Raw genomic sequence first — 25,361 nt, forward strand, 5'->3', positions numbered from 1 at the left:
TTTGGAAAAGGGTTCCTTCACAAACATGGGGACTCCCCCCGCCCCCCGCCAGAGTTCTCTTTGAGTCTGCTTTTCTTCAATTCAACTATCTATGAAAAGGTGAACCCAAAGACCTCAGGGGAAAAAAATTCTCCAGTGTCTGCAGTTGGTTAACATCTGGGAACATTAGGAAAGCCATGGGGATGTTCCCCCCACAATTCCTAGTTTACAGGACCCTGGAAATGTTCTCTGCTGGTACTGTAGACACAGGAGGAAAAAACAGATGAAAGACAGAAAATACCGTCCTTGTTCTTGGTGTTCCCCGTGTCCTTGAAATCCAATTTATGGTGGTTGGATTAAATCTGAACAAGTAAAGAGACCAACCCCAAGTGAATGAACTCCTTCATACCAAGGGAAATCCTTGAGGGAAGTTACCCTAACAGAAGCCACATCTTGGGGTCTAATTCCAACTCATTCTTTGCCAGTAGGGATCTTATGCCTGTGAATTTAGAACAAGTTTCATGTCACTTCAAAATGGTTAAATGTGCACTATTTCAAACCCAGAGCTTTTGAGAAAGGAATTCAATTTCTACATGTTTGGGTTTATTTTAAAAATCTATACAAAACTCTCACCACTTTGAACTCCCTTCTCCTTGAGTATTTCAAACCACGGGTGATACCAGTATTTCTTTGAACTTCTTGAAATTAGCTTTTCTAAAGTTAACCTGTCTGGCTGACTATGTTCAGCTTTCCCTTTCCCCGAGATCTTAAATGGCAAAATGACATAGCCACTACGATCCAGGGTTCCCACTTCTCTTACCCTGTCAACCAATCCTTTCCTATTGGTGAGAATCAGAGCCAACACAGCAAACTGCCTTGTGACCTCCTTCACCGTCTGGGAAATGAAATTACCAGCATGACAAGTCAAGAATTTATTAGACCTTTCCCTTTTAGCCGAGTTTGACTTCCAACAGATATCAGGGTAATTGAAATCTCCCATGTCCACTGTGTGCTGTCTCTTTGAAAGTTCTGCAATCTCATTTAAGAATGTATCTTCTAAGAGTTCTGCCTGGCTTGGTGGTCTATAGCAGACTCTATAATGATATCATTATTCTTTCTTTCTCCTTTTATTTTTAACCAGAGGCTCTCGACTGGCCTTCTGTGCTCAGATTTATGGATTTCCTTACAAGTATGTATGTCCTTGATATATAATGCTTCCCCCTTTCTTTTTGGTCTCTTCTTTGTAAAATAAGTTATACCTCTCAATCCTAATATTCCAATTCGGAGCCTTATCCAATCAAGTTTGTTATGTTAATTAGGTTTTAGTTGTGTGTGTGTGTGTGTGTGTGTGTGTGAGAGAGAGAGAGAGAGAGAGAGATGTGCTGTCAAGTCGCTTCCTAGTTCTGGTGACCCTATGAATGAAAGACTTCCAAAATGATCTATCATTAGCAGACGTGCTCATATCTTGCAAACTTGAGGACATGGCATCTTTTATTGAGTTCAGCCATCTTGTTTCCTCTTCTCCTACTGCCTTCAACTTTCTCTGGCATTATTGTCTTTTCCAGAGATGAAGCTTGTCCTCTCAAAATGTGACCAAATATAACAGCCTCAGTTTTGTCATTTTAGCTTCTAGGGAGAATTCAGGCTTGATTTCATCTAGAATTCTCTTGTCTTTTTGGCAGTCCATGGGATCCACAAAACTCTCCTCCATCACCACGCTTCAAATGAATCAATTTCCTTCCTGTCAGCTTTCTTCATTGTACAATTTTCACATCCATTAGTAGTAATGGGGACATTGGAATCCATAATTTATGCCCCTTGACTGCTTTGTTTTTGTCTTTTCTGGCCCTGCATATATACCCCTCCCTGCTTATCCTCAGTGCTCTTACCTCTCCTACAACTGGCATCATAGCGGCTTTTAGTTCTGCCTGCCTCCCTCACAGGACTTAGTTTAAAGCACTCCTTATCGGGTTTGCAAGGCTCTTGCCAAAGATATTTTTCCTACCAAAATGAGCTGCAAACCATTTCCCATCAGAAGTCCTTCATCTCGGAAGCACAAACGCTGGCCCAAGAAACAAACCCTTTCCTGATGACACCATTTGCATAGCCACTCATTTATTTCCAGTATTCTTCTCTCTCTTCCTAAGCCACAACCTTCAAGAAGAAAAAGTGATGAAATTACCACTGGCGCTCTAAGGTCCTCCACCTTTTCTCCCAGAGCCTCATAGTCCCCTTTTAAAAATTTATTTATAAGGGTTGGAAGCAGTTGTGCTGAAAGGGCTGGGCAAAGCTAGCAAGCATCCATTACTGGCTTTCTCTCCTCCCTCCGATAGGTAAACGCTTTCTCCATTTCAAAGAGCCAGCCACTCATGTAGAGGTACAAGCTTCTTGGTGAGAGCCAAAAAGCGAGAGCACAAGGGTGCTTGGCCCACAGCTCTCAGCCTGGGTCTTGAAGCTGGGGGCTCTGCCGTAGTACTCAATGACCACGAGGCCTCCTGCTTCAACAGATGGAGTCCTACAATAAAACTCATATCTGGACACCAGGAGCAGCTGGCATAAAACACCACCATTTGGACAATGAGGTGGGGGATTTTAGAATTCCAAACACATATTCTATTGAGGAACTGGTGGAAGCAAGGAATGTGAAGCTCCTTGGAGCTATTGACAAAACTGCTCAACAACATACATCATGACTGTAGACCTAGACTGTTGGATGTGAGGTACTTGAGGTGTGTCTTTACGGTTTGGGGGCTATGTCACCTGCAGCAGGATGTATGATGAATGTCCTATTCCAGTATGGATGGGAGCTGGTAGATATGGGGGGAGGGGCTTAATCACAGATGACCCATGTCAGGAAAGGTTGCGCACTGCCTGCCCACCCTCCATAGCATCCCTAGAGCTGGCAATTCTCTAGGGATGCTCTTCTTCCCTCACTTTCTCTCTAATGCTATACCATGCCAGGTTGGTGAGGCACACACCTGCCTGCCTGTCCATGATATAAGTGTTCTTGGGAGCCCTAGGCCTCTCTCAAATAGTGACAGGCACCATGCATGAAAAAGGTCATACACTGTACTTAATTTTTTGCTCTGAGCTTTTGAGAGAAGGTATTCTTTCAGAATTGGAGATTTGGCCTGAACCATCTGGTGAATATGGCTCTGATATCACACAAAATGGGGGCCTCGTCTAAAATGGTCCATCCTTTTGGATTCCAAAATGTGCCGGGGGATTTCAGAATTCCAGACTCAGACCCTATTGAGGCTGTAGTGAAAGCAAGAAATGCGAAGCTCCTTGGAGCTATTGACAAAACTGCCCCTTGCCCACCTTCTTCATCCTTTGCAGTGAAAGCCAGCCCTGCAGTTCACTGCTGAGCTGGGTGGGAAGATACCTGGAAGACACCGGTGGAAAACTCATACTACGTTCAATTCCACATGCTACAGCACTCATTGGAAGACTTACGAAGCAGCGGTGATAGCAGCAAAGAAACGTTACCTTTCTGCAACTATTTCATCAGCTAATTCATATCCATCCCAATTGTTTAAGGTATCTTGGTATCTTTTGACCCCAAAATCTGAACCTTCAGTGGTTCAAGAACAATCAGTTAGGTGTGACACCTTTGTAGTTTCTTGCCGATAAAACAGCTCGCATACACTCTGATCTGGAGGCCATGTGTAATACAGGTGAAGCAGATGTAATGCTTAACACACTGCCTGGTCTGCTTCGGAATCATTTTGATCCAGCCAGGGAGGGATACTGATAAAATTCTGGCATCTGTGAACTGTGTACTGGATCCTTGCCCATCCTAACTACTAAAATCTGGTAAGGGCCACATAGATCCTTTGATGTCTATCATAAAACAGTCACTAACGCAAGGCACCTTCCCTTAGTTTCTCAAAAAAGCAACCATCCACCCACTACTTTAAAAAAATCTTTAGACAAAAACGATGTAGCCCAGTCTCTATTCTGCACTTCCTGGACAAAGTAATTGAGAGAACAGTAACTGGCCAACTCCAAGCCCTCTGGGACAATTGTTGTGCTCTAGACACTATTCAGTCTGATTTTAGGCCAGGCTATGGGATGGAGACGGCTCTGGTATCTCTAGTTGATGATCTCTGCTCCTCCTGGATCTACCTGCAGCCATTGACACAGTAGGCCACGCCATCCTACTGAGGTGTTTGGAGGCAGAAGTAGGTACCAGGGGATGTGCCTTGGACTGGTTTAAACCGTTCCTCATGGAATGGACTCAAAGGGTTGCTATTGGAGACCAGCTATATTCAGTGTGGGAATTATCTTGGGGTTCCACAGAAGATATCTTGCTACCCAAATCCCCTGGTGATGTTGTAGAGGTACTGAGTCACTGCTTGACCACTCTTGTCAAACAGCCCAAAGCAAACAAATTGCTATTAAACCCAGACAAATTGGAAAACTGGTGGGATGCTGGTTGGAAAAGCAGAGATCTTAAAGAAGATTGTGCTTTTAGATTTTTGATGGGGTTCAGTAGACCCTGGCTGACACAGTTAAGAGCCTTGGGGTTATACTGGACCCAGCTGCAAAAAGGCTTTCTCCCAACTCAGACTAGCCTAGAAGATGGGCCCTATCTTGACACACCTAATCTGGCCACTTGGATTCCTGCTCGCATATTTTAAACAGTCAACTATACCCCATCCACAGACACTTGAATAAACAGACCAGGGCTGTTTAGAAGAAAGGGTTTTTCCCCAAAAATCTTGGGCAGGTTTGCAGAAAAATCAGAATTTTTTTTTAAAGAGGGGTTAAAATCCACTCCGAACAGAGCAACGCTGTCTTCATAAGTACAAACGATGCACCTCTATTGCCCAGTGATTTTCACCTTCTGTGCCACATGTGGGTGACGTTGGAGGAGGGGGGAGTCACTGGTGGGCAGACAAGGGGAGCAGGGCAGGGGCAGGTGAGCAAGATTGCCTTCTCCTTCAGTTTCCCAGCAAGGGAGCCACTGTAGTCGCCACCCCATCCCTCCCTCAGCTGCTAAGGCAGCAGCACAGGCAGGCTAGCAGGCGAGGAGGAGGACAGGGAGGAGTGCGAGCTGCTGCTCCCCCATCATGGTTGCCTGGCACTGGCACTGGAGCTGAGCAGGGAAAGGGAAACAGAAAAAAGGACGAGCCAGTGCCCCCGTCTGCTACTCACATGGCTGGTGCAACGGGTGAGGAGGCAGGCGGGCGAGAAGGAACCTGCTCGCCCACCCCCACCGCCAGCATCGTCACCTCAGCCACCCTCCCCAAACTTTCCCCAAGACGGAGGCAACAGAACTGGAGTCCGCAAGTGTATGAAGAGCCTCCACCACCCTCTACCCACTTCCTTCTCACCCTCCCACCCACCACCAGCACTGCTTATGCCGCTCAGCATCAGTATCCAAGAGAGAAGTTTGGGGAGGGCGGCTGAGGAGGCAGCAATGGAGGTAGGTGGGGGGGCGTGAGAAGGAATTAGTAGAGGGTAGAGTGGTGGCAAGGAGGGGGCTGGTGGGCAGAGCAGTGGGGTGGGGGCAGTGGGCACAGATAAGAAGAAAGAAGGTCAGTAAGAGGGAAGGTGGAGGTGGGAAGCAGTGTAGGGGGTGAGGGGGGAGGAGTATGGTGTGGATGGGAAAAGGTGGGAGGAGGAGGTTGCAGTGAGAAGAAAGGCTAAAGAAAGGTGGCTGGGATGGTTCAGAAGCCAGAGGACAAAGCAAGGATGAGGGAGGGAGTTGCTGCATGAGTTACAAGTCTGCTTCTTGCGCTGTACTAAAGTCAAACCGCTGGAACCTTCTTTAGTGTGGCATCATCCTGGCTTGTTTCCCAGGACCACTTCATGCCTCCCCCTAGTTACAGAGGCGCCCACCAAGAAGGAACCCTCTCTTGCCTTTCACTGTCTCTCACCCTCAGCTCTGAGCCTCCTCAGCGACAGCCAAGAAGCACTCCTACTCTGCCTGGCAACAGACTTCTCTTCCACCCCTTCTGCCCTCTTGAAGGCCCATGAACTTGGACATACTCCTGCCATATAAGCATAGTAGAAAAAACAACAACAATGGGCCCTTAGCTTGCTCTAACAACACAAGTCCCTCACGTTTTCACAGACACTCTGGAATTCTAGGGGCGGGCCAGAGGGAAAAACAGGATTGCACTTACCTGTAATCATTGTTCATCGAGTTCTTCTGTGCAGGCACACGTTGGGGAATGTGCATGCGCAGGCCTGCCGACTGGAGAAGTTTCTATCACTTCCATAAAGCTCCACTAGGGGCTGCTTCTCCCAGTCACGTCCCAGCCTGTTTTCCCGCCTAAAAGGTCACATGACTATGTGGGAGGAGTGACCCCCTTCCCCTCAGTTCTCCCGAGTCATCACGATCTCATACTGAACCTTGCCAGAGAGTTCACAGCGGGGCAGGAGGGAGGGCCATGTGCCTGCATAGGAGAACGCAATGAGCAACGGTTACAGGTAAGTGCAACCCTGTTTTCATCTTCGTTCTTCTGTGCAGTCCCACTTGGGGAGATTACCACGCTACACACTCACGAGGAGGTGGGGTGAATCTCTCCAAGTCATAATTCATTAATATCAATCTTAATCATAATATGTAATAAAGTTGGTATTTTAAAAATTTGCAAATGGGAGATATGCCATAAAGCCACAAGAACTTGGAACGACTTAAAATTGCATAGTGCTCACTCTCTTTCTTTCTTTCTAAAAACAGAGACCATAATAGTGCTCTAGCTACTGCCACATCATATGTGGTGGTAACATCTCGACAGCATAATGTCAGACAAACATGTCTGACTATGACCAAGTAGCTATCTTGCATATGTATTTTTTTAAAGGAGTCCAATGCTTCCACATACTGTGTGACATTGATAACACTTAATGTCTAACAAAAGGCACTTGATGATGGCCAAGTAGCTGTCTTACAAGTGTGAAATAGAGGTACATCTTGCTAAACTGAAGAGGCAGCCAGAAATCCGATAAAGCAAACCCTCAGACAAAGGGGGCTCTGAGCAGAGCAGAGCCAACTGGATGATAGACACCAATGGTCTAGGCTGACACCTGCTTGCCCTTATTTGGGCTCAAAAAACACACAAATGCAGACCTGTAAGAAACTCCCTCGTCCCAATTAAACACAAATGACAAAGTTCATTTGAACCCTAATGAGTGCAACATTTTCTGTGTCCTGTATTGAGGGTTTCAGAAAAATACAAGCAAGGTGACATCCTCTGACAAGTCAAAGGAGAACAAGAAACTTTTGGTAGGAACTGCCAGAGGAGAGTCCCATTTTCATGAAATTTGGAAAAATGGTGGTTCAGCCCTGAGCACTGACAAGTCACCAGATCTCCTAGCTACAGTAATGTAACAAAGCAGCTCACTGTCAATGACAGTAGCTCCAACGTGCAAGTGGCTAGGGGCTCAGAGGGTGCTAACGTAACACGCGCAAGTGGCTAGGGGCTCAGAGGGCGCTAACATAAGGCATGACTGCACCAAGGACAGGGACCACTGAGGATAAAAATAGAGCATCCCTTTGAGAAATTGGTGGGATTAGGACAAGAGGACACAGCCTTGCCTTTAAGCTGAGTGTGAAAGGAGTCTAAGGTTGAGAGGTGAACCTTAAGAGTCATGGTAGCGAAACACCTCCGACTTCACGGTGTACAGATACTCAAACATAGAGAGTAAAAGACAACTCTCAGCTATAGTGCCATTACTTTGCATGTACCCTGAAAGAAAGTTTCTGTTTGGACTCATAAAACATCCTAGTGGAGAACTGGAGAACTGTTGTGCTTGTATGGAGATTACCACAATATGGGTCAAGTGTATTATGCTGACAAGTGAATGGAACTCAAATCGTGAGGAACCAGGGTTCCTAGTTGTATCATGCTCAGTATTAGAGGATGTAGCATGTACTTCTGTTGTGACTGAGCAAGTAACTTAAGAACCAAATTTGCCTGGGCCAAAAGGGGGTAAAATCTGAAATGTCCCTTCTAATAGGCAAACTATTCTGAATACTAAGGGAAATTGGTGAATGCATAGAATAAGCAGCCTGTTCATATGTGATGGAGCATGTCCCCCAAAAGAGGGGATCACTCCCTGTTTAGAATAAAAACACTCATGCTTTGGCATTAAACATAGTCGCGAACATGTTCACACCTGGAACTACTCACTACAGGAATATTGGATGTAGGGTGACCCTGGTACTCATGGAGTCCAATGTTGCGCCAATGTGGACAAAACTCTGGGTAGTCTCCAGCCATGACTTTTTCCAAAAATCACCAAGTCTAGTTCTTGGCATTCCCCAAATAACATCAGTCACCAATTGATACCAAAAACGGTGCAGTGATGAGCCAATTGCTCAGACACGGTATAAAAAAGAACAACCTAGGGCTATGAGATGGGCTAACCTTGGTGCCTTGCAGCTGGTGAACACTTGACGTTGTTAAGAAAACAAAAAGGGGAGACCGTGTATAGAATATCTTGCTTGGGTATTTGAATCACAGATAACTTCTGTCATCCTCCCTAATGGAGATATGGGAATAACAGTTCCCATCCAGGTCAGCAAACCAGCAATTAGCATTTAAGAGAGACAACAGAGAGGACAATGTGACCATTCTTCCCTTGATATTTGAAGTATATCTAGCTGTCTAAGAGCTAGTATAAAACAAACATCTCCATTTTTATTATGGACTAAGAAAAAAATGTGAGGAAGAAGCCACAATTGAATTCTCCTGAATGGCCCCTTTACCTTGAAGAACCGAATTTCTTCTCCTAGTACTAAAGAGGAATTATTTGCAGCTGTGGGTAGGTAATATACACGGAGGCAAATCTTTGAACTCTAAGCTGTGGCCATTGCCCGTTACAGCTAAGACCTGAAAGACAGATATCACTGATCACATTCAGGGAAGTAGGCTGTCAAATCTTTTAGAAGGGCCCAAGGGTTCTTGTGATGTTGTGAGCGCTGCAATGATTTTAGGATTGCACAGAGTCCTTCTTCCCGCCTAAGGTTGTGGTGGTGAACCAGAGGGCCATTGCAACACAGATCAGTTGTGCTGGTGACCCCAAGAGACTTGCTGTTACCTCTTCTTTTCTACTGAGAAATCCTCTCATCTACGTGAGAAAAGGAGGGATGTACCACAAATAGAGTCACCAATCCTGGACTGACAGTGAAATGCTAAGCAGAGTTACTCCAGTCTAATCCCACTTAAATCAATGGGCTGAAGTCCATTACTGGAGTAACTCTGCTTAGGATTTCCTTGTTAGTCTCGGGGGGGTGGGGAGTCCAGGAATCTAAGCCGGGGTAACATCTCATAAGCACTGCTTCTGCCATACCTCTGGTGAGGCATTGACAACATGTCTACCTGTGTTCATCTGCTGTGTAGACTACGTTATAGTCTCCATTAGTAACAGAGTGACCATAGATTTTCACACTGGGAGGTCAGGAATATAAAATGACATCTTCTCTCAGAGATAAGGAAGGTAGCCATCCAGAATGATTTAGTATTTATCGATGCGCCGGTTTATAAAACTAAGGTAGAATATTGCCTTTTGTCCAGCCCATCAAGTTTTCTGCCCTCTCTGTGAGGGGAAATAGAGTGTACTACCAGACGATGAAGTTGGTGCATTCCTTCGGTAACCAGTGAAGATGGTGCTGGGCATTCCACCCAAGGTTTGACCTTATACAAGACTTCAAACCATTTAGATGTCTCTGGTAATTCAGCAGGTTTCAAAAACAGGAGGCTATGATAGAAAGTGTATCTCAGTAGAGGCTTATCACTTGTTTTCAGAGCCGATGAGAAAGCAAGTCCAAGACTTGTGCTTTAACATTTTGGACATTTGCTCAGAGAAGATTCAAAGATCTCCATAAAGAGAACCTGAGCTGTTCCATATTGCCATCAGGTGACAGATCCAAAACTGCTCCGGATCCAACCTGCAGCAGTGTGCCATGGGGAATTGGAACTCAACTGACCTGAGTAGGAACCCACATCTAAGGGACCAAAAAAACAAAATCACAGTAATAACTATTACAAAATTTTAAATATTTTTTATGGAGAGAATTTCTCTTTTTTCCTTGAGGGTGAATTGGAAGGCATCATTTTGGTTCCGACTATGGCTGTGGATCTGACAGACGGTGACTGCGATCACTCGGATCTGATGTGAAAGTTCTCGGATCCAATAGCGGTGACGGGAATCTTTGAGGGTCCCGCAGCAGGTCCTGGTTCTGATCCCTGTCTGCAGCTCTCCCTCTCAGGTTGACTGCAGACAATCTCCTCGACCTCAGGGTCTGTAGATGATGATCGGCTCTGATGAACCCTAGATTGAGGTGAGACGGCCTGTTTTCAGTTCTAAGGGAGGTCTCAGATCCAAAGGCCTTGGAGCACGGGATTTTTAACCCATCAGATCTGACCTAGATGCTGACCCTGAAGACAACACAGATCCGGGCCAAGATGAGTGCTACCTCACAGCAGATGACTAAGCTGCAGGGGTATTGGAGCTCAGTGGACACCCTTTAGAGGCAGACAACTTAGCTGCCTGGGGGAGTTATAGCTCGCTGAATGCCTCCTTGTGGCAGATGACTTAGTTGCTTGAGGTCAGAGCTTCCCGAATGCGCATCAGAGGCACTTAGCTGCCTTAGGATTGGAGCTTGTTGGACACCCATTAGCAGCAGATCTTAGTTGCCTTGGCGTTGGGTGCCCCTTCGTGGCAGACGGCGTAGCTGCCTGGGGGGTCGGAGCTTCTTATGCATCCTTTCTTATGCATCCTTTCATGGCAGATGACTTGGCTGCTGGGAGATCAGAGCTCAGCAGATGCTCCTTCATTGCTACTGACTTCGTTGGCAGAGGAACAGAGCTTGTTGGAATTATTCCTCAGTGTAGGCCATCTTAGTAACACATCTACTTCATGAAAAATGCTCTTTGAGGCAAACTGAGGTGCAGCAGTAATAACAAGTGAAGTCAAACGAGCTCGGCCAAAACCTCCTCAAAACACACGAGATGTAAGGAGTGATATTCCAAAATTTATTTAATTTTCCCTTCAAGTAAAACATTCAAAGTTAAAAAATAATGGTGCTCACGAACAAGGTTCTTTTCTTTGCAGTGGCCAAGAGAATTGAGCAAAAGGGGTCACTAGTACTCCAAGATAGTCACGTGACCGTTTAGGCGAGAAAATGGGCTGGGACATGACTGGGAGAAGCAGCCCCCTAGTGGAGCTTACGGAAGCAATAGAAACTTCTCTGGCCAGCAGGCCCGCCCATGTGCAGTCCCCAATGTGGGACTGCACAGAAGAACAAACGAAGATGAATCTAACAAAACAGTCTCTCCACATATCCCTCCATGGTAGGCTTTCTACTTGGAGATAAACAGTCATGTCCCTCTATGGTTAATCACCATTTGGACACCTGACTTGTAAACACTCTTTTCCAGAAAACTTTGCCCAAATAATTAGATGTAAATGATCTAAAGATCACATGCCTTCCCAGCTGGGCCATCACTGGCAATAGCCTTCCCCCCCAGCCACATTCATGACTTCCCTCATCACAGGGATACCCTGCTGGCTTTGACAAGCCCGACCAGCCCTGGCCATCAGTGGTTCTCCACCTGCCCTGCCGTGTGATGTCATGACGTCACATCTTCCTCCACATCTGAGCACAACAATCCTCCAGCTGCAAAATCCTGACAGCGAAGCAGTGGAAGGTGCTGAGGTTAAAAGAATCATTAATCTGCGGCTCAGCAAAGAGGCGCACGTGGGGGCTTCATAATCCTTGTTACATTTACGTGGGGTTCATTTGACTTTCTGAGAAAAGGGTCAAAAGGGCAACGACTCACTGACAGATCTGTCTCCTGTATTCTGCAAACTACACAAAACCAAATTGTTCTGGAGGACTTTTTTACACAGGTAACAGGGCAGTACACAAATAAAACAGTTCAGAAAAACGCTTTGGTAAAGGGACAGAGGCTGTGGATGAAACTACTACATGTAATACATAGTGTCAGTTGCTTCAAGTATGATTATACTATGTGATTTCTGCACCATGTCAAGCGTCATGTTAATGCTTAAGCTTTGTTTCAGCACCGTTTCAGAGTCCTGCTTGTTTTCAGATTCCCCCATTCCAAATCCTACTGCATGGTCTATCGGATGCCCCATACTGTTGATTGTAATGGCTTATTCTGTGTAACCTGCCTTGAGTGTCAGTGAGAAAGGCATGTGATAAACAACGTAAACAAAAATAAATGAAAAATAAATGAAAAAGAATTTTAATTTACTGGAGAACTGTCCAGTTTTCTCTCGCTCTTCTTCTGGCATGCCTTTTTGTACAAACAATTAATTGGTCATGAAAAAATTCTCAGTAATTTTCAAGCTACAGATACAAATATTAATCCACTACAAAAAATTACACAAGCTCCCATATACCGAGTTCAGATCATTGGTCTATCAAGGCTGGTGGGTAGACTCTTCATGCTCTCAGTTTAGGGCAATGCCCTAACAGATGACAACGGGGCTTCGAGTAGAGGTTTTTCACATCATGGACTACCAGACTGTTTTATCTGGAGATGCTAGGGACTTTGTTTTTAAGGACAACCCCACTTAAAGCATTTTGCAGTAGATCAAACACGAGGTTACAAAAGCATGGTTGCCTGCTAAATGAAAAATATCCTTGATCATTGACGGTAAATGGCTCCTTTTCCTCAAATACATCTACTTTTCCAAACCAGTATCACCTCTTGTGTTATCTGGCCTAAACTCCAATTTGTGCTGCCTTAGCCATTTGATCACAACCTCAAGGTAACAGGTTAGAACAGAGGGCCCCAACTTTTTTGAGTCTGCAAGCATATTTGGAGTTCTGACACAGTGCGCTCTGCAGCAGCCACACAATGGCTGCTGCAGGAGGCAGAGCTAGCCACAAAATGGCTGCTACAGCTTACCTTCAGTCACACAGTGAAGACTCTTAAGTTGTGGAAGCAGCTTCTACCAAAGCAATGTTGTTAAATATCTGCACAGCCCAGCAAATCTCCATTGGCCCATCAGAAGCCATGCTTGTCAAAAGCCCCATGGGGCTCCACCCACTTTCATAAAATACTTAGTGGGTACCAGGAAAGGTGTCAGTGGACACCACGTTGTGGACCCCTGGTTTAGAACTAACAAAGCAGCATCTGGAGTCTTATACCATCAGCATACTGACGACATCCAAACCCCAAATTATCTTGTTCCGTGGACTATCATTGTCCAGTGGACAAAAAGGACTGAAACCACGGAAGGTTTCCATACCCTCAATACAAACTACAAGCTCTAAACGAGGAATTCCTTTTCCTTTCCTGGCACAGCTCCTCTTGGCCATGGCATTGAGCCTGATCCGGCATTATCAGACAAAAACCAAAATACCAAAACTATTAGTATAATAATAAAAGAATCTCACTCCAATCACAAAAGTTTTCTAATTTTAGACTGGATTACTGAAAGGTAGGATGCCAGTGACCTGGTTATGTATGGGTCCTTATCTTGGAAAAGAAACGAAAGACTCTGATTAATATTTGTGAGCTCATTCTTCTCACATATCGGAGTAATCCATCTTTGTCTCTCTTTGTCAATAACTAGATGAGCCAAGGTGCCTAAATGAGGGGTTTATTTGGAGGTTTATTATGTCAAAGGCCAATGACAGATCCAGGGGGATCAGCATAGACAAACTGCCCTTATCTAGCTGCAAACGGAAATTGTCCACTAAAGTATGTAAAGCTGCCTTGGCCCCAAGGCCAGGTCTAAAGCTCAGGCGGAAAGTGTCAAGGGCAAATGTCATGCAGGAGTAACTCCCACCACATCTCCCAAATGGCAAGTTTTCTTAGCCTTCATTCTTAGCAGCATTTTAATGTCACTTTCTTCAGAGGCTTTGAGAAGATATCCTCTGTCAATGAAGAGTAGACAATTTCTATGAAGGGCCTTATCACCTTTTCCCAGCATGATTTTACAAGCCAGGAAGCTTTCACAACTCCAAGAACCCTGTCAACATCAATAGATGTGATCAACTGGAATCTATACATTGACAAGTGGATGCTCCTGACATCTCAGACCTTCTTACTTGGCATCCAAGTTGATGGGAAAAAACACACACACAAATATCACAGCTATTTGAGTTTATTGAAAGTATTCTATTATTGTCTTATTGGCTTTTAAATGTAAAAGATGAGCTTGATCTTTTCAGGTGTTCAGAAAAGATGTTGATCTACTCAATGTCTGAAGAGGTCGGTAGTTTCTATTAGACCTACACACTCAATTTGTAGAAATATGAAAGAAAAATTCTATAAAATGGTTTATTTATGCTTCTTCACTCTTGAAAGGTTAACACATTATAAGGTAACTGTCATATATGCCTCCTGCATATCTGCCATGGATGTATATTGGCTTCTGGTCTCTGAGAGTATGGGGAATTCTTTATTGCTGCAATGCCAGTAGGTTATCTTACAGATGTTTACTTTCACTTTCTTGCTCCGCTGAGCCAGTGTCCTTGACTGCTGGCTGAGACTGGCTTGAAATGTATCCTTGAGAACCAAAGATAAGTTCATCTTTCTCACTGTCTACTCTAAAACAATGTCTCACCCAAACCCCCTCTTGTTAACGGTCCTCTTTCCCAAAGGCGGGAAAATTCTCTATAACTAACCTTGCTAGCCCCACTTACCTCACTTCTGCCAATTTCACTGTCTATGCACCTTGTACTGAATGGATCTCTAATAGTTACTTCAACTGTAACACCTGTGTGTTAACTGTGGAGAACTAGGGGACCTAACTGCCAGGGACTGACATTTTGGCAGAAGTCCTGTTTTCCTCTGGGACTGGAACTGCAATTGAGACCACTTGCATGATGGAGAGTTATTCGAATTAGGGAAACCCCGATGACCCAGGGGACCCAACAGCCTACCATAAAGACCCCGCCGGATGGTGTGGGCACAATATTACGGGAGCGGCACCGACACAAGCTGAGATGATCCCTATTGGGACCATGGGAGTGGAATTACCCAGGGAACAAGTGACTAACCTGGAAGCAGGGCAACACCATGGAGATAGGGTGGCTGGAGAATATGCAGGCAAACCCACACAAGAGAGAGAGCTGGGGACCATCCTGAAGAAGGGGGCAAGCCATCTGAACTGGCTAGTGGCTGCCTCTCAGAAGTGGGCACCCTGAAAGTTGATGGGCCAGCCAACCCGAGAACAGAAATTGTGATGCCAGCGCATGGTGCTTAGTCACAGTGTGATGGATCTAAAGGAACTCCTCAAGTTGGAAGAAGCACCTGCCAACTTGACGAAATCTCTAAGGTCGGAGGATAAATCAGGAATTACTGAGAAAGAACCCCCAGGGACTAACTCCGGGCAGCTACAGGCTGTATGGGGGGAAATGATTGGACTAAAGAGGGACATGGCACAAGTGATGCAGGGAATACAAGACCTGATGGGTCGTATGCAGATGCCAGGGGTGCACCAGGGGTTGAGAACGGATGGAGATGGAATGGGGGTGGTCCAAGGGAATGGGTTACAGCGACCTCTTGTCCCCCCTGGTTGGGGGGTTGGGAAGTGAAGTGGTATGTCACTCTCTACAAGGCAGTGGCCCTGGAGCTTCAGAACCTAGAAGCGTTCATACAAGCACTGAAAGCTCAATTTGAGGACCCACTGGAAGGGGAACAGGCCCAAACACAACTAAAGCGAATGAGGCAAGGAAACCGTCCAGTCCGTGAATATGCTGCAGAATTCAGACAGTATGCAGCCAAGGTGCGTCAGAAGGAGTCAAAACTGAATTCTTCCGGGCCAGCCTGAACTGACTTGGTGGCCAAAGCCTTAATGCAAGACAATCCTGTCACCCTGCTGGGATGGATCCAACTGGCCTACAAAGTCGAAAACTGAGACCAAGTGGTGAAACAGAGCTAATCCCGGGGCAAAAACTGCCAAAAGGGAAACTTTACTCAATGAGTCCAGGGGAGCGTGAGGAATTACAAAAATTCATTGACAAAAATCTGGCCAGAGGATTCATCCGCCCAGCCAGCTCCCCCTCATGCTGTACCAGTACTGTTCCGGAAAAAAAAGGATGCAGGACTAAGACTATGTAGTGACTATAGGGGAATTAATGCTGTGTTGATGTCCAACGTTTACCCCATCCCCCTGATTAGAGACTTATTGAGAGTGGTGTCTCAAGGGAAAATCTTTTCAAAACTGGATTTACAGGATGCATATTTCCGAGTGAGAATAAAGGAGGAGGATGAATGGAAATCAGCTTTTAACACCCCTTTGGGACAAACTGAATACAAAGTAATGCTTTTCGGATTACAAGGGGTTCCGGGGGTGTTTATGAAGCTAATTAATGAAGTCCTACACCAACATTTGTATAAGGGCGTGGTTGTTTATCTTGATGATGTGTCAATTTATTCAGAAGATTATGAGTCCCATGTAAAACTAGTATGTCAGGTACTAAAGACTCTCTGTGACAACTACCTGCCGGTGAAATTATCTAAATGTGAATTCCATAAGGAAGAGCTGGATTTCCTGGGATACAGAATTTCAAAGCAAACCCTGTGAAAATTCAAGCGGTGGTGGGGTGTGACTCCCCCCCCCCCAAAACCAGGAGACAGTTACAATTGTTCCTGGGGTTCGCCAACTTCTATAGACCCTTCATAAAAAACTTTGCTCAAATCTCCTTACCCTTAACAGATTTGTTGAAAATCAAGGGTAAAGGACCACAAGGGGTGAAGCCCAGCGCTAAATTAAATTGGACTGCAGAGTGCCAGAAGGCTTTTGAGCATTTAAAAACGTTATTCACTTCAGAACCTGTCCTATGTCATCCTGATGAGAATCAAAAGCTCGTGGTACAGGTAGATGCTAGCAATGTTGCCATGGGAGGCGTTATCTTACAGGCAGATAAGGAGGGGAAGCTGCACTCCTGTGCCTATATGTCAAAAACATTCTCTGAAGCCTGGTTGGTGTGGGACGAAGAAGCTTCGGCAGTTAAACTGGCTTTATGTACCTGGAGACACTGGCAGGAAGGGGAGAAGGTGCCATTTGAAATCTGGACTGATCATACAAATTTAGAAGCATTGTGCACCCTGCGAAAATTAGGTTTCAAGCACCTCCGGTGGGCGGAGTTCTTTTCCAAATTTAATTTCACGCTGAAGCACCTCTCCGGCAAATCATAACTTCCTGGCGGATGCCCTTTCACACATGCCCAAACCTGAGAGCCAGAGAGAAGAAATAGTAGACACAATATTTTCACCAACCCAGTTGTGGGGGGGGGGGGGAGTAATCACCCTAAGCCAGGCAAAGCCAGTGAAACATAAATCTTCAGTCATGGACTGGGGGAAGGTGAAAGAGGAAGCGGAGAAGGAGGGGGATGCCTTGCCTAAAAACGAACTGCAACAGGAAGAGGGAGGTGGATGGTACCATTACGGCAAACTAAATGTGCCCGCTAGTTTGAGGGGGGAAGTGCTGAAACACTGTCATGACTCTAGACTGGCCAGCCACTTCGGCTATTTAAAGACACTGCATTTGGTGCAGAGACAATTTTGGTGGCCAAACATGAGAAAAGACATATCTCAGTAAGTATCCACTTGCCAAATGTGCTTGATGGGGAAAACCGGGGGGGGGGGGGACCACCAGATCTCCTCCAGCCCCTGGAACCCCCCCCCCTTACCCATGGTCCGTGATCTCAATGGACTTTATTTTGGATCTCCCCCTTTCCAAAGGGAAGATGATAATTCAGGTGGTGGTTGATTTGTTTTCTAAGCAAGCCCATTTCATTCCATGTTCTAAAATCCCAACTGCCAAGAAATTAGCCAATCTTTTCATGCAACAGATAGTTCAGCTACACTCGTTTTTGGACAAGGTGATATCAGATCGCGAAGTCCAGTTTGTTGCCAACTTTTGGCAGGAGCTCTTGAAATTGACTGGAATTGAGCAAGGGCTTAGCTCCATCCATCGGCTAGAGACTGATGGGCAAACCGAAAGGGTTAATCAAGTATTAGAACAATTTTTAAGGTGCTACATTAATTACCAACAGGACAATTGGACTGATTTTCTAAGTTTTGCCGAATATTGTTATAACAACACGGTACACAGCTCCACAGGAGCCTCTCCCTTTATGGTAGCACATGGTTTTGAAGGCAAAGCAATGCCATTTGTAAAGACCCCAGGCAGTGATGCTCCAGGGGACCTAAAAGAATGGTCTACATTACAGTCCCAATGGGAAATAATTAAAAAGATGTTGGGAAAAGCCAAAGAGGATTACAAACGACAGGCTGATAAAAAGCGATCAGCCCCACGGAAACTACAAATAGGGGACTATGCATACGTTTCCACAAAAAAACCTAAGCGGGGAGCAACCCAGCAAAAAACTGGGGTGGAAATTTCTGGGACCTTTTCCGGTCAAAAAGATAATAAATGAAGTCACTATAGAAGTGACTCTACCCAAGAACTTAAAAAATGTCCACCTCGTATTCCATTTCAGCCTCCTGAAGAAAGCAGCCCCTCCTGACAAATGGCATCTGGATCGAGGAACTCTCCCCCCCCCCCAAATAGTGGATGGACAACTGCACTACGAAGTGAATGACATTCTGGACTGTAAGTTAAAATGGGGAGAATTGTTTTACTTAATTCGCTGGGAACACTTTGATGAAGGACAAAGGGAGTGAGTAAAAGCCTCAGATGTAAATGCTCCCAAACTGATACATACATTTCATAAGGCGTATCCCAATAAGCCAGGTCCTTTATGAAGATGGGAGGACTTTCTTGGGGAGGGCAGTATGTCATATATGCCTCCTGCATATCTGCCATGAATATATATTGGCTTCTGGTCTCTGAGAGTATGGGGAATTCTTTATTGCTACAATGTCAGTAAGTTATCTTGCAAATGTTTACTTTCTCTTTCTCGCTCGGCTGAGCCAGTGTCCTTGACTGCCAGCTGAGACTGGCTCGAAATGTATCCTTCTTGAGAACCAAAGATAAGTTCATCTTTCTCACTGTCTACTCTAAAACAATGTCTCACCCCAAACCCCCCTTGTTAACAGCCCTCTTTCCTAAAGGCAGGAAGATTCCCTATAACTAATCTTGCTAGCCCCACTTACGTCACTTCTGCCAATTTCACTGTCTGTGCACATTGTACTGAATGGATCTCTAATAAAGTTACTTCAACTGGAACACTTGTGTGTTAATTGTGAAGAACTTGGGGACCAAACTGCCAGGGACTGATAGTAACTTCTCAGATATGTTGGATGTGTGGACTGGTATCTGCTGACTACCTGCATATAGAATCATAAGGCTGGAAAGGACCTCTAGGGAAATCTAGTCCAACCCCCTGCACAATGCAGGAAATTCACCCCTTATGGTGGACCACCCCTTATGGTGGTCATGCCTAGTTGTGCTAAAATTTGGAGGAAAGTTCTGTCAGAACTTAATTGCAAGTTAAATCTTCAGCTTCCTAAAAGTCCAAAATCAATTCTCTTTGGCCTTAATTCTGAACATGTAAAAATGGAACACGTACATATGGTTCTAAGCAGCGCTTTCTTTCTAAGAAAAAAAAATGACACTGACGACATGTCAGTACTCATGATGTTCTCCCCTCTCAGCTGAAGTCCTAAATGCCCAAGAGGTGCCAGAATTCCATAAATAGGAGCCGTTATTCTATACCAGTGCATACCTCCTGGAAAAAAAAACCCTGATTCTAAGTCTCATCTTAGAAGCCAAAATGTTAATAGCTAAGAATTGGAAATATGCAGAAAATCTGATGTTAAAAACTCGATGAACAACGTCTGGCAGCTGGTCAAGCTGTTAAGGTTTGTCTACCTGATAGACAGTAGACAACAAAAGCTTGTGTTTCAGACAGCATGGAAATCCTTTCCTGTTTTTTGGGAGCAAAAATTAAAATTTGAGTTTAAATGCATGCAACTGAGCAGAGTTATACATATGATACAGCAAGGTCGTTGGCTAATCTGTACTAGAGCTTCCTTGTTGCGCAAAGTAGCTTTTCTGTTCCCATCACCTAGGTCTCCTAAAAGGTGTATGTTCTAAGTATTCATAACAGGAGTCTAGAGGAGTACAGGCCCATGCTGCATGTCCTATCATCTGAGCTATGTGCAATCTGGAACAAGGTGTATATAGTGCTTAAGAGAGCGGTGATAACCTCACAGAAGTTGGTATCCACAGCTGCAATGGCAGGAGGAGTTCTCTTTTCACACTCGATGTGCTCCATGGGAGTGTTTGGACATGGTGGCACTTGGGTGAAACTGAGGCTTTTGATACTGACTAAGCCCCACTGTACCCCCCCCCCCCACATTCCTAAGTCCACTAAATTCTACATCAGCATGGCATACCTGAAGAGACGCTAGTGCTGAGTATATCTGTAAGGTTTAATTTGCTATTCTAAGCCACACAGTGGCAAGGTTTATGATGGCTCCCTTTCCCCAACCTAGAAAACAGGCACAAAATGTTCCTTTCTTCAAGAAATGGTCAAAGAACAATTATGTCCAGGAGGAGACCCACAGGATCCTGCAGGCGGTGAGGTCCACCACTTGCCCCCTGGGCCCTTGGCCATCACGGCTGATGAAAGCCACTGCAGGTATTCCTGGAGGATTCCTGGATCCATTCCAATCTGGCTTCCACTTGGGACATGGAATGGAGATGGCTCTAGTCACCCTGACAGACGATCTTCGGAGACATCTGGATCAGGACGGAGCTGCTACTATTATTAGATCTTACGGCATCGTTCAACGCGGTCGACTATAAATTCTTGACCCACTGCCTCGCCAGTGTGGGGATATGTGGGATGGCCTTACAGTGGCTGATCTCCTTTCTCCATGATTGGGGACAGAGGGTGGCACTTCGGGAGCAGTCCCCAAAACAGCACTGACTTGTGTGCGGCATCCCCCAGGGGGCGATTCTCTCCCTGATGTTATTTAACATTCTTATGTGCCCCTTCACCCAGCTGACTTGGAATTTTGGTCTGGGGTGTCATCAATATACAGATCTGGGCCGTGGGTTGACAGGGTTGGCAATACAGCTCCCACCCCTGGATGGGGCATCACTGGCACCTACGCAGGTGGTAAGGAGCCTGGATATGATCCTGGATGCTTCCTTGTTAATGGAGGTCCAGGTCACAGCAGTTGCCAGATCAGCATTTTTCTACCTTTGGCAGATCAGGCAGCTTGTACCCTACATCTTGACCAGCAACCAGGCCACGGTGATCCAAGCAACGTTCATATCCAGACTAGACTACTGTAACTCACTCTACAGAGGGCTGCCCTTGAGGTCGATTCGGAAATTACAACTGGTCCAGAATACAGCAGCACATTTCCTTACTGGGACGACAGTTCAGATACATATATGACCTGTCCTGTGCCAGCTGCCCTGGTTACTGATTGAATTCCGGGTCAAGTTCAAGATTCAAAGCCCAAAGGGGACTGGAACCTACATACCTGCAGGACTGCCTTTCACCATATATTCCCCAGAGGGCCCTTCGTTTCGTGACAAACATCTTCTGGTGGCCCCTGGCCCCAAGGGCGTTCGCCTAGCCTCAACCAGGGCCTGGGCCTTCTCGGCCCTGGCAGCGGCCTGATGGAACTCCCTCTCCGTCGAGACTAGGGCCGCATGGGACTTGTTACAGTTCCACTGGGCTTGTAAGACAGAGATGTTCCGCCAGCGATCGAGGTTGGGACAGGCTACGTGTTCGGCTCTCTGCTGTGGACTTGGTCTGCTGTGCAGTTGAGGCAGCTGCAACCTGCCCTCTCGACCCAAATGAATTCCTGAAGAGGTTATTAACATCACACGTTGCTGCTTGGATTTGGCTTTAATTTACATATCCTGTATTGTATTATTGATTTTATACTGTATTTTATGTCATTGTAATATTATTAATGTTGTTACTCGCTCTGAGCCTGCTTGCAGGGAGGGGAGGCTAGAAATTTAACAAATTAAATTAAATTAATGTATGTAGGTAACAAGCTCAGGCTGGAACCTGGGATTGGCACACCCTCCCCCTGGTGAAAAGACCCTCCCTCTAGCGGAAGAGCCGTTCTCCTCCAGAGCAAGGCTCCATGTGCAGGAGGAAGACTCTGCCATCAGCAGAAGAGTTTCACAGAAGCCACAACATGCTTTAGGAATGGCATACCAGACTGAAAGATATGCTGCCCCGATTGTAAGGAAGAGTTAAAATTCATGAAAGATAGATCCATATTTACCTACTGGTATGATGAGAAACCTCATGTAGCTGAGCCAGTCTGGAGTTTTGTGAGACAGATGATCTACAAAGAGCCTCAACACAGCACTGAGGTAATTCTGGGCTCCAGCAATGGCAATTTTAATTGGGTTGGGAGGCTGAGAATTGCAGTTGCAGCTAAACAAGAGAGGGAACGAACACACATTCACATCATCACTGTTAAACAAAACACAGGTACATTCTTAATATTATAACCCTATCTATGATGAAAGGTGGAAGCTGAGAGAGAGGAGACATTAAAACGGCCTTGTGGGTTTATGGGAGAGGTCACATTCGAAACAGGGGCTTGAGGTCTGCCCCTGCTTAGTTGCTACTTTATATCTCAGCTTATGTGCACAGCTGTTGCATAGAAGCCATTTGCTTGATATTTGTTCTCTATACCTTTTCTTATCTAAGGGCAGATTGTTTCAGAAACAGTGAGCCAGTTGCCTATTGGGGTTATTTTTTTGTTATGCTGACCGAAGAAGAATACTACAGAAGAATACTGTTGGTTCTAATTTACTTTTATATTATCAATATTCTGAATGGGTCTAAAAAGGGTACGGAAAAATCACAACTCAGGAAATATGATTGGGGTCAGATGGATTACACTGGGGAAAAATAAAACAAGTACCTACCCAACCTGAATATCTGGATTCTTAAAAATATATAAAGTAAAGGATTATTTTAGCATCTTCAAAGAGGAAATAAAATCTAGAAAAAACCTGAGTGACCAGCTACTCAACAACACCGGGCCACGCCCTAACAGATGACAATCTCTCTGGGACCCCCCAGTGCCAGGGGCTGTATAACCTTATGGACATGGAGTCTTCTTCCCACCGTACCAAACACCCCGGAAATATAAGACAAGCCCTCCAATTACTTTGCTCCTTTACAAGACCAGCCCCTGAAGGTGGGGTTCTGGCTGCTGCGCCCTTTCTGCAGGGTTGAGCAAGGACTCCGAAGCTAGCTTTCTGCCTATAGCACCGTCTCGTCTTCCAACCAGGAGCTTCCTCCACCTACTTCTGCAGCGGGGACCTTTTATCCCTCTGCCCCGTGCGCCTTTTAGCCCACTCCCCGTGCCTGCTTCCAGGCTCCTCCTACTCCTGAACAGGCCTTTCTCTTGAAGGGGGTCTTGCCCCAGAGGAGCCTTTGCTTGGCTGGCCTTCCCCCTGCTTTTGCAGACCCCACTAGCTCCTTCCTTGGATCTGCCACTGGGCTGCTGCCTTCCTCAGGGCTCTGCCCCTGCTCCACACTTCTCCCAAGGCTATGACATTTTCTCACACAGGTCATGCCTCAGCAGCAACAAGGCAATTTTCAGGTGCTGCCACGGAGCTGTTTCTTGCAATCAAAGGGTAGGTAAATTTGCACTGCCTGCACCCGAGAACTCTCTCTTCCACACCTTAATTACAAAATAAGTTCTATTTAGTCTGTGGGCCAAGAGCCAAAAATTGGCATATTGGAATCAGGTGAAGTGACAAAACTTCTTCAAGTTTTTCTGAAAGGGGTATGTCTATGTATTACGTTTCAACATGGTAACCTGTTCTGATTGGTAGCTTAAGCTTTTCTATGATGTCTACAAGATGATCAAAGCTATTTTTTCCTAATTTGAACTATAACTCATGAACCAAGCAACTAATTTCAAATTTTAAAGCACTGTTAGAAGCAAAATAATTACCCTAGAAATACTAATAATGCCTCTATTTATTATTGTTTTTGTGACAGAAGCCATAAATCAACAGAAAAAGTCAGGGTTTTTCACATCTGTATAAGGTTTATAGTAAATGGTGCTTTATCTAATCCAGATAGTCCCATGAAAAATATTAGATAACTAGCTCTAGAAAACAGAGCACAGGAATGCTGCCGGGGGGCGGGGGGACGACAGGCCCTGGAGTGCTCCTGCGCTCCACAACAGCCCAATTTCGGCCCCAAACGGGCCCCATTCAGCCTCAAACAGGCTGAAATTGAGCTGCTATGGAGCACAGGCATACTCCAGGGCCCGTCGCACTGACCTGGCCTGCTTGGGACCACTGCTGTGCCAGGCATTCCCACCATTGCGGCAGCTGCTATGGGGCCTTGGGAGGGCTGTGCCAGCATGCCGGGCCTCGCTGCGGCCACCACCGTCACAGTGCTGCAACCCTCCCAAGGCCTGGAGGAGGCCACTGTAGTGACCCAGAAGGACAGCACAGCAGCGTGGCTCTCCTCGACGCTGCATCTTCCCACAGTTGCGCCCGGCCTTCCCAGGCCTCCAGAAGCCTGGTGCCTCCTGAGACAGGGGGACCGGGTCTTCCAGCAGCTGCACTGGGCCTTCCTGGGCCTCCAGAGGCCCTGAGGAGGCAGTGGCAAGGCAAACTATTTTGCTGCCAACTAACCTCTGGAGAGGTAAAGCAAATCAATGAATGATTTTACAGAATAAAACAGAAGTTATAGATAGAGAGCTGGAAAGACAATTTGACTTCCATGAAACTGAGAGATAATTTTGTCTGAGATTTAGAGCTATTTCAGAGATGCCTGACAGAGATATTAGAGAAAGAATTATTACAGTTTGGGCAACTGTTTTGGATTGGGAAGATAAAAGGTAAAGGTAATCCCCCTGTGCAAGCACCGAGTCATTACTGACCCATGGGGGGGACGTTGCACTTCACCCCCAGGAACCTGGGTACTCATTTTACCAACCTCAGAAGGATGGAAGGCTGAGTCAACCTTGAGCTGGTACCTGAACCCGGCTTCCGCCGGGATCAAACTCAGGTCATGAGCAGAGCTTGGGCTACAGTCCTGCAGCTTACCACTCTGTGCCACGGGGCTCTTGGGAAGGTATGGAGCCAGAAATTGACAATGTTCATAGAATAAATTCTAGGTTTGGCAAACAAGAAATGTAACAAGGGATATTTGAGTTCATTTCATGAGAAAGAAGATAAGGTATCAAGTGCTCCAACAACATTTTAATACAAGATTAAAAACTGGTAATACAGATACAATTGTTTTGAAAGAAATCTCCATTAGAAACTTACGGAAGAGAAAAGATTATGCCTTCCTGACTGAAAGATTAAGACAGAAAAAGAATGCATTTTGATGGGATATTTTGGAGGGTGTGGGAAGAAAACACTGTCTGGGGAGTTGGATCACCCGCCTCTTCCCCATGGAGGGTAAGATGGACTCGCATCCCCTATCTTCCTTCCCCCATGTAGTG

The 25,361-nt window shown here is 45.7% G+C and overlaps 1 protein-coding gene across 1 annotated transcript in view; it reads right to left on the minus strand.

Annotated features, from left to right (window-relative positions):
* Window positions 1-25,361, minus strand: part of PACS2 (phosphofurin acidic cluster sorting protein 2) — a gene marked incomplete at its 5' end in the record, with an annotated part of 213,975 nt that overhangs the window by 94,400 nt on the left and 94,214 nt on the right. Inside the window, one exon of the mRNA XM_054984815.1 lies at window positions 22,155-22,309. Within this exon, the coding sequence (XP_054840790.1) occupies window positions 22,155-22,309 (155 nt within the window). The remainder of the gene's footprint in view (window positions 1-22,154; window positions 22,310-25,361) is intronic.

The sequence above is a fragment of the Eublepharis macularius genome, chromosome 7, assembly GCF_028583425.1.
Source record: "Eublepharis macularius isolate TG4126 chromosome 7, MPM_Emac_v1.0, whole genome shotgun sequence".
NCBI lineage: Eukaryota > Metazoa > Chordata > Lepidosauria > Squamata > Eublepharidae > Eublepharis > Eublepharis macularius.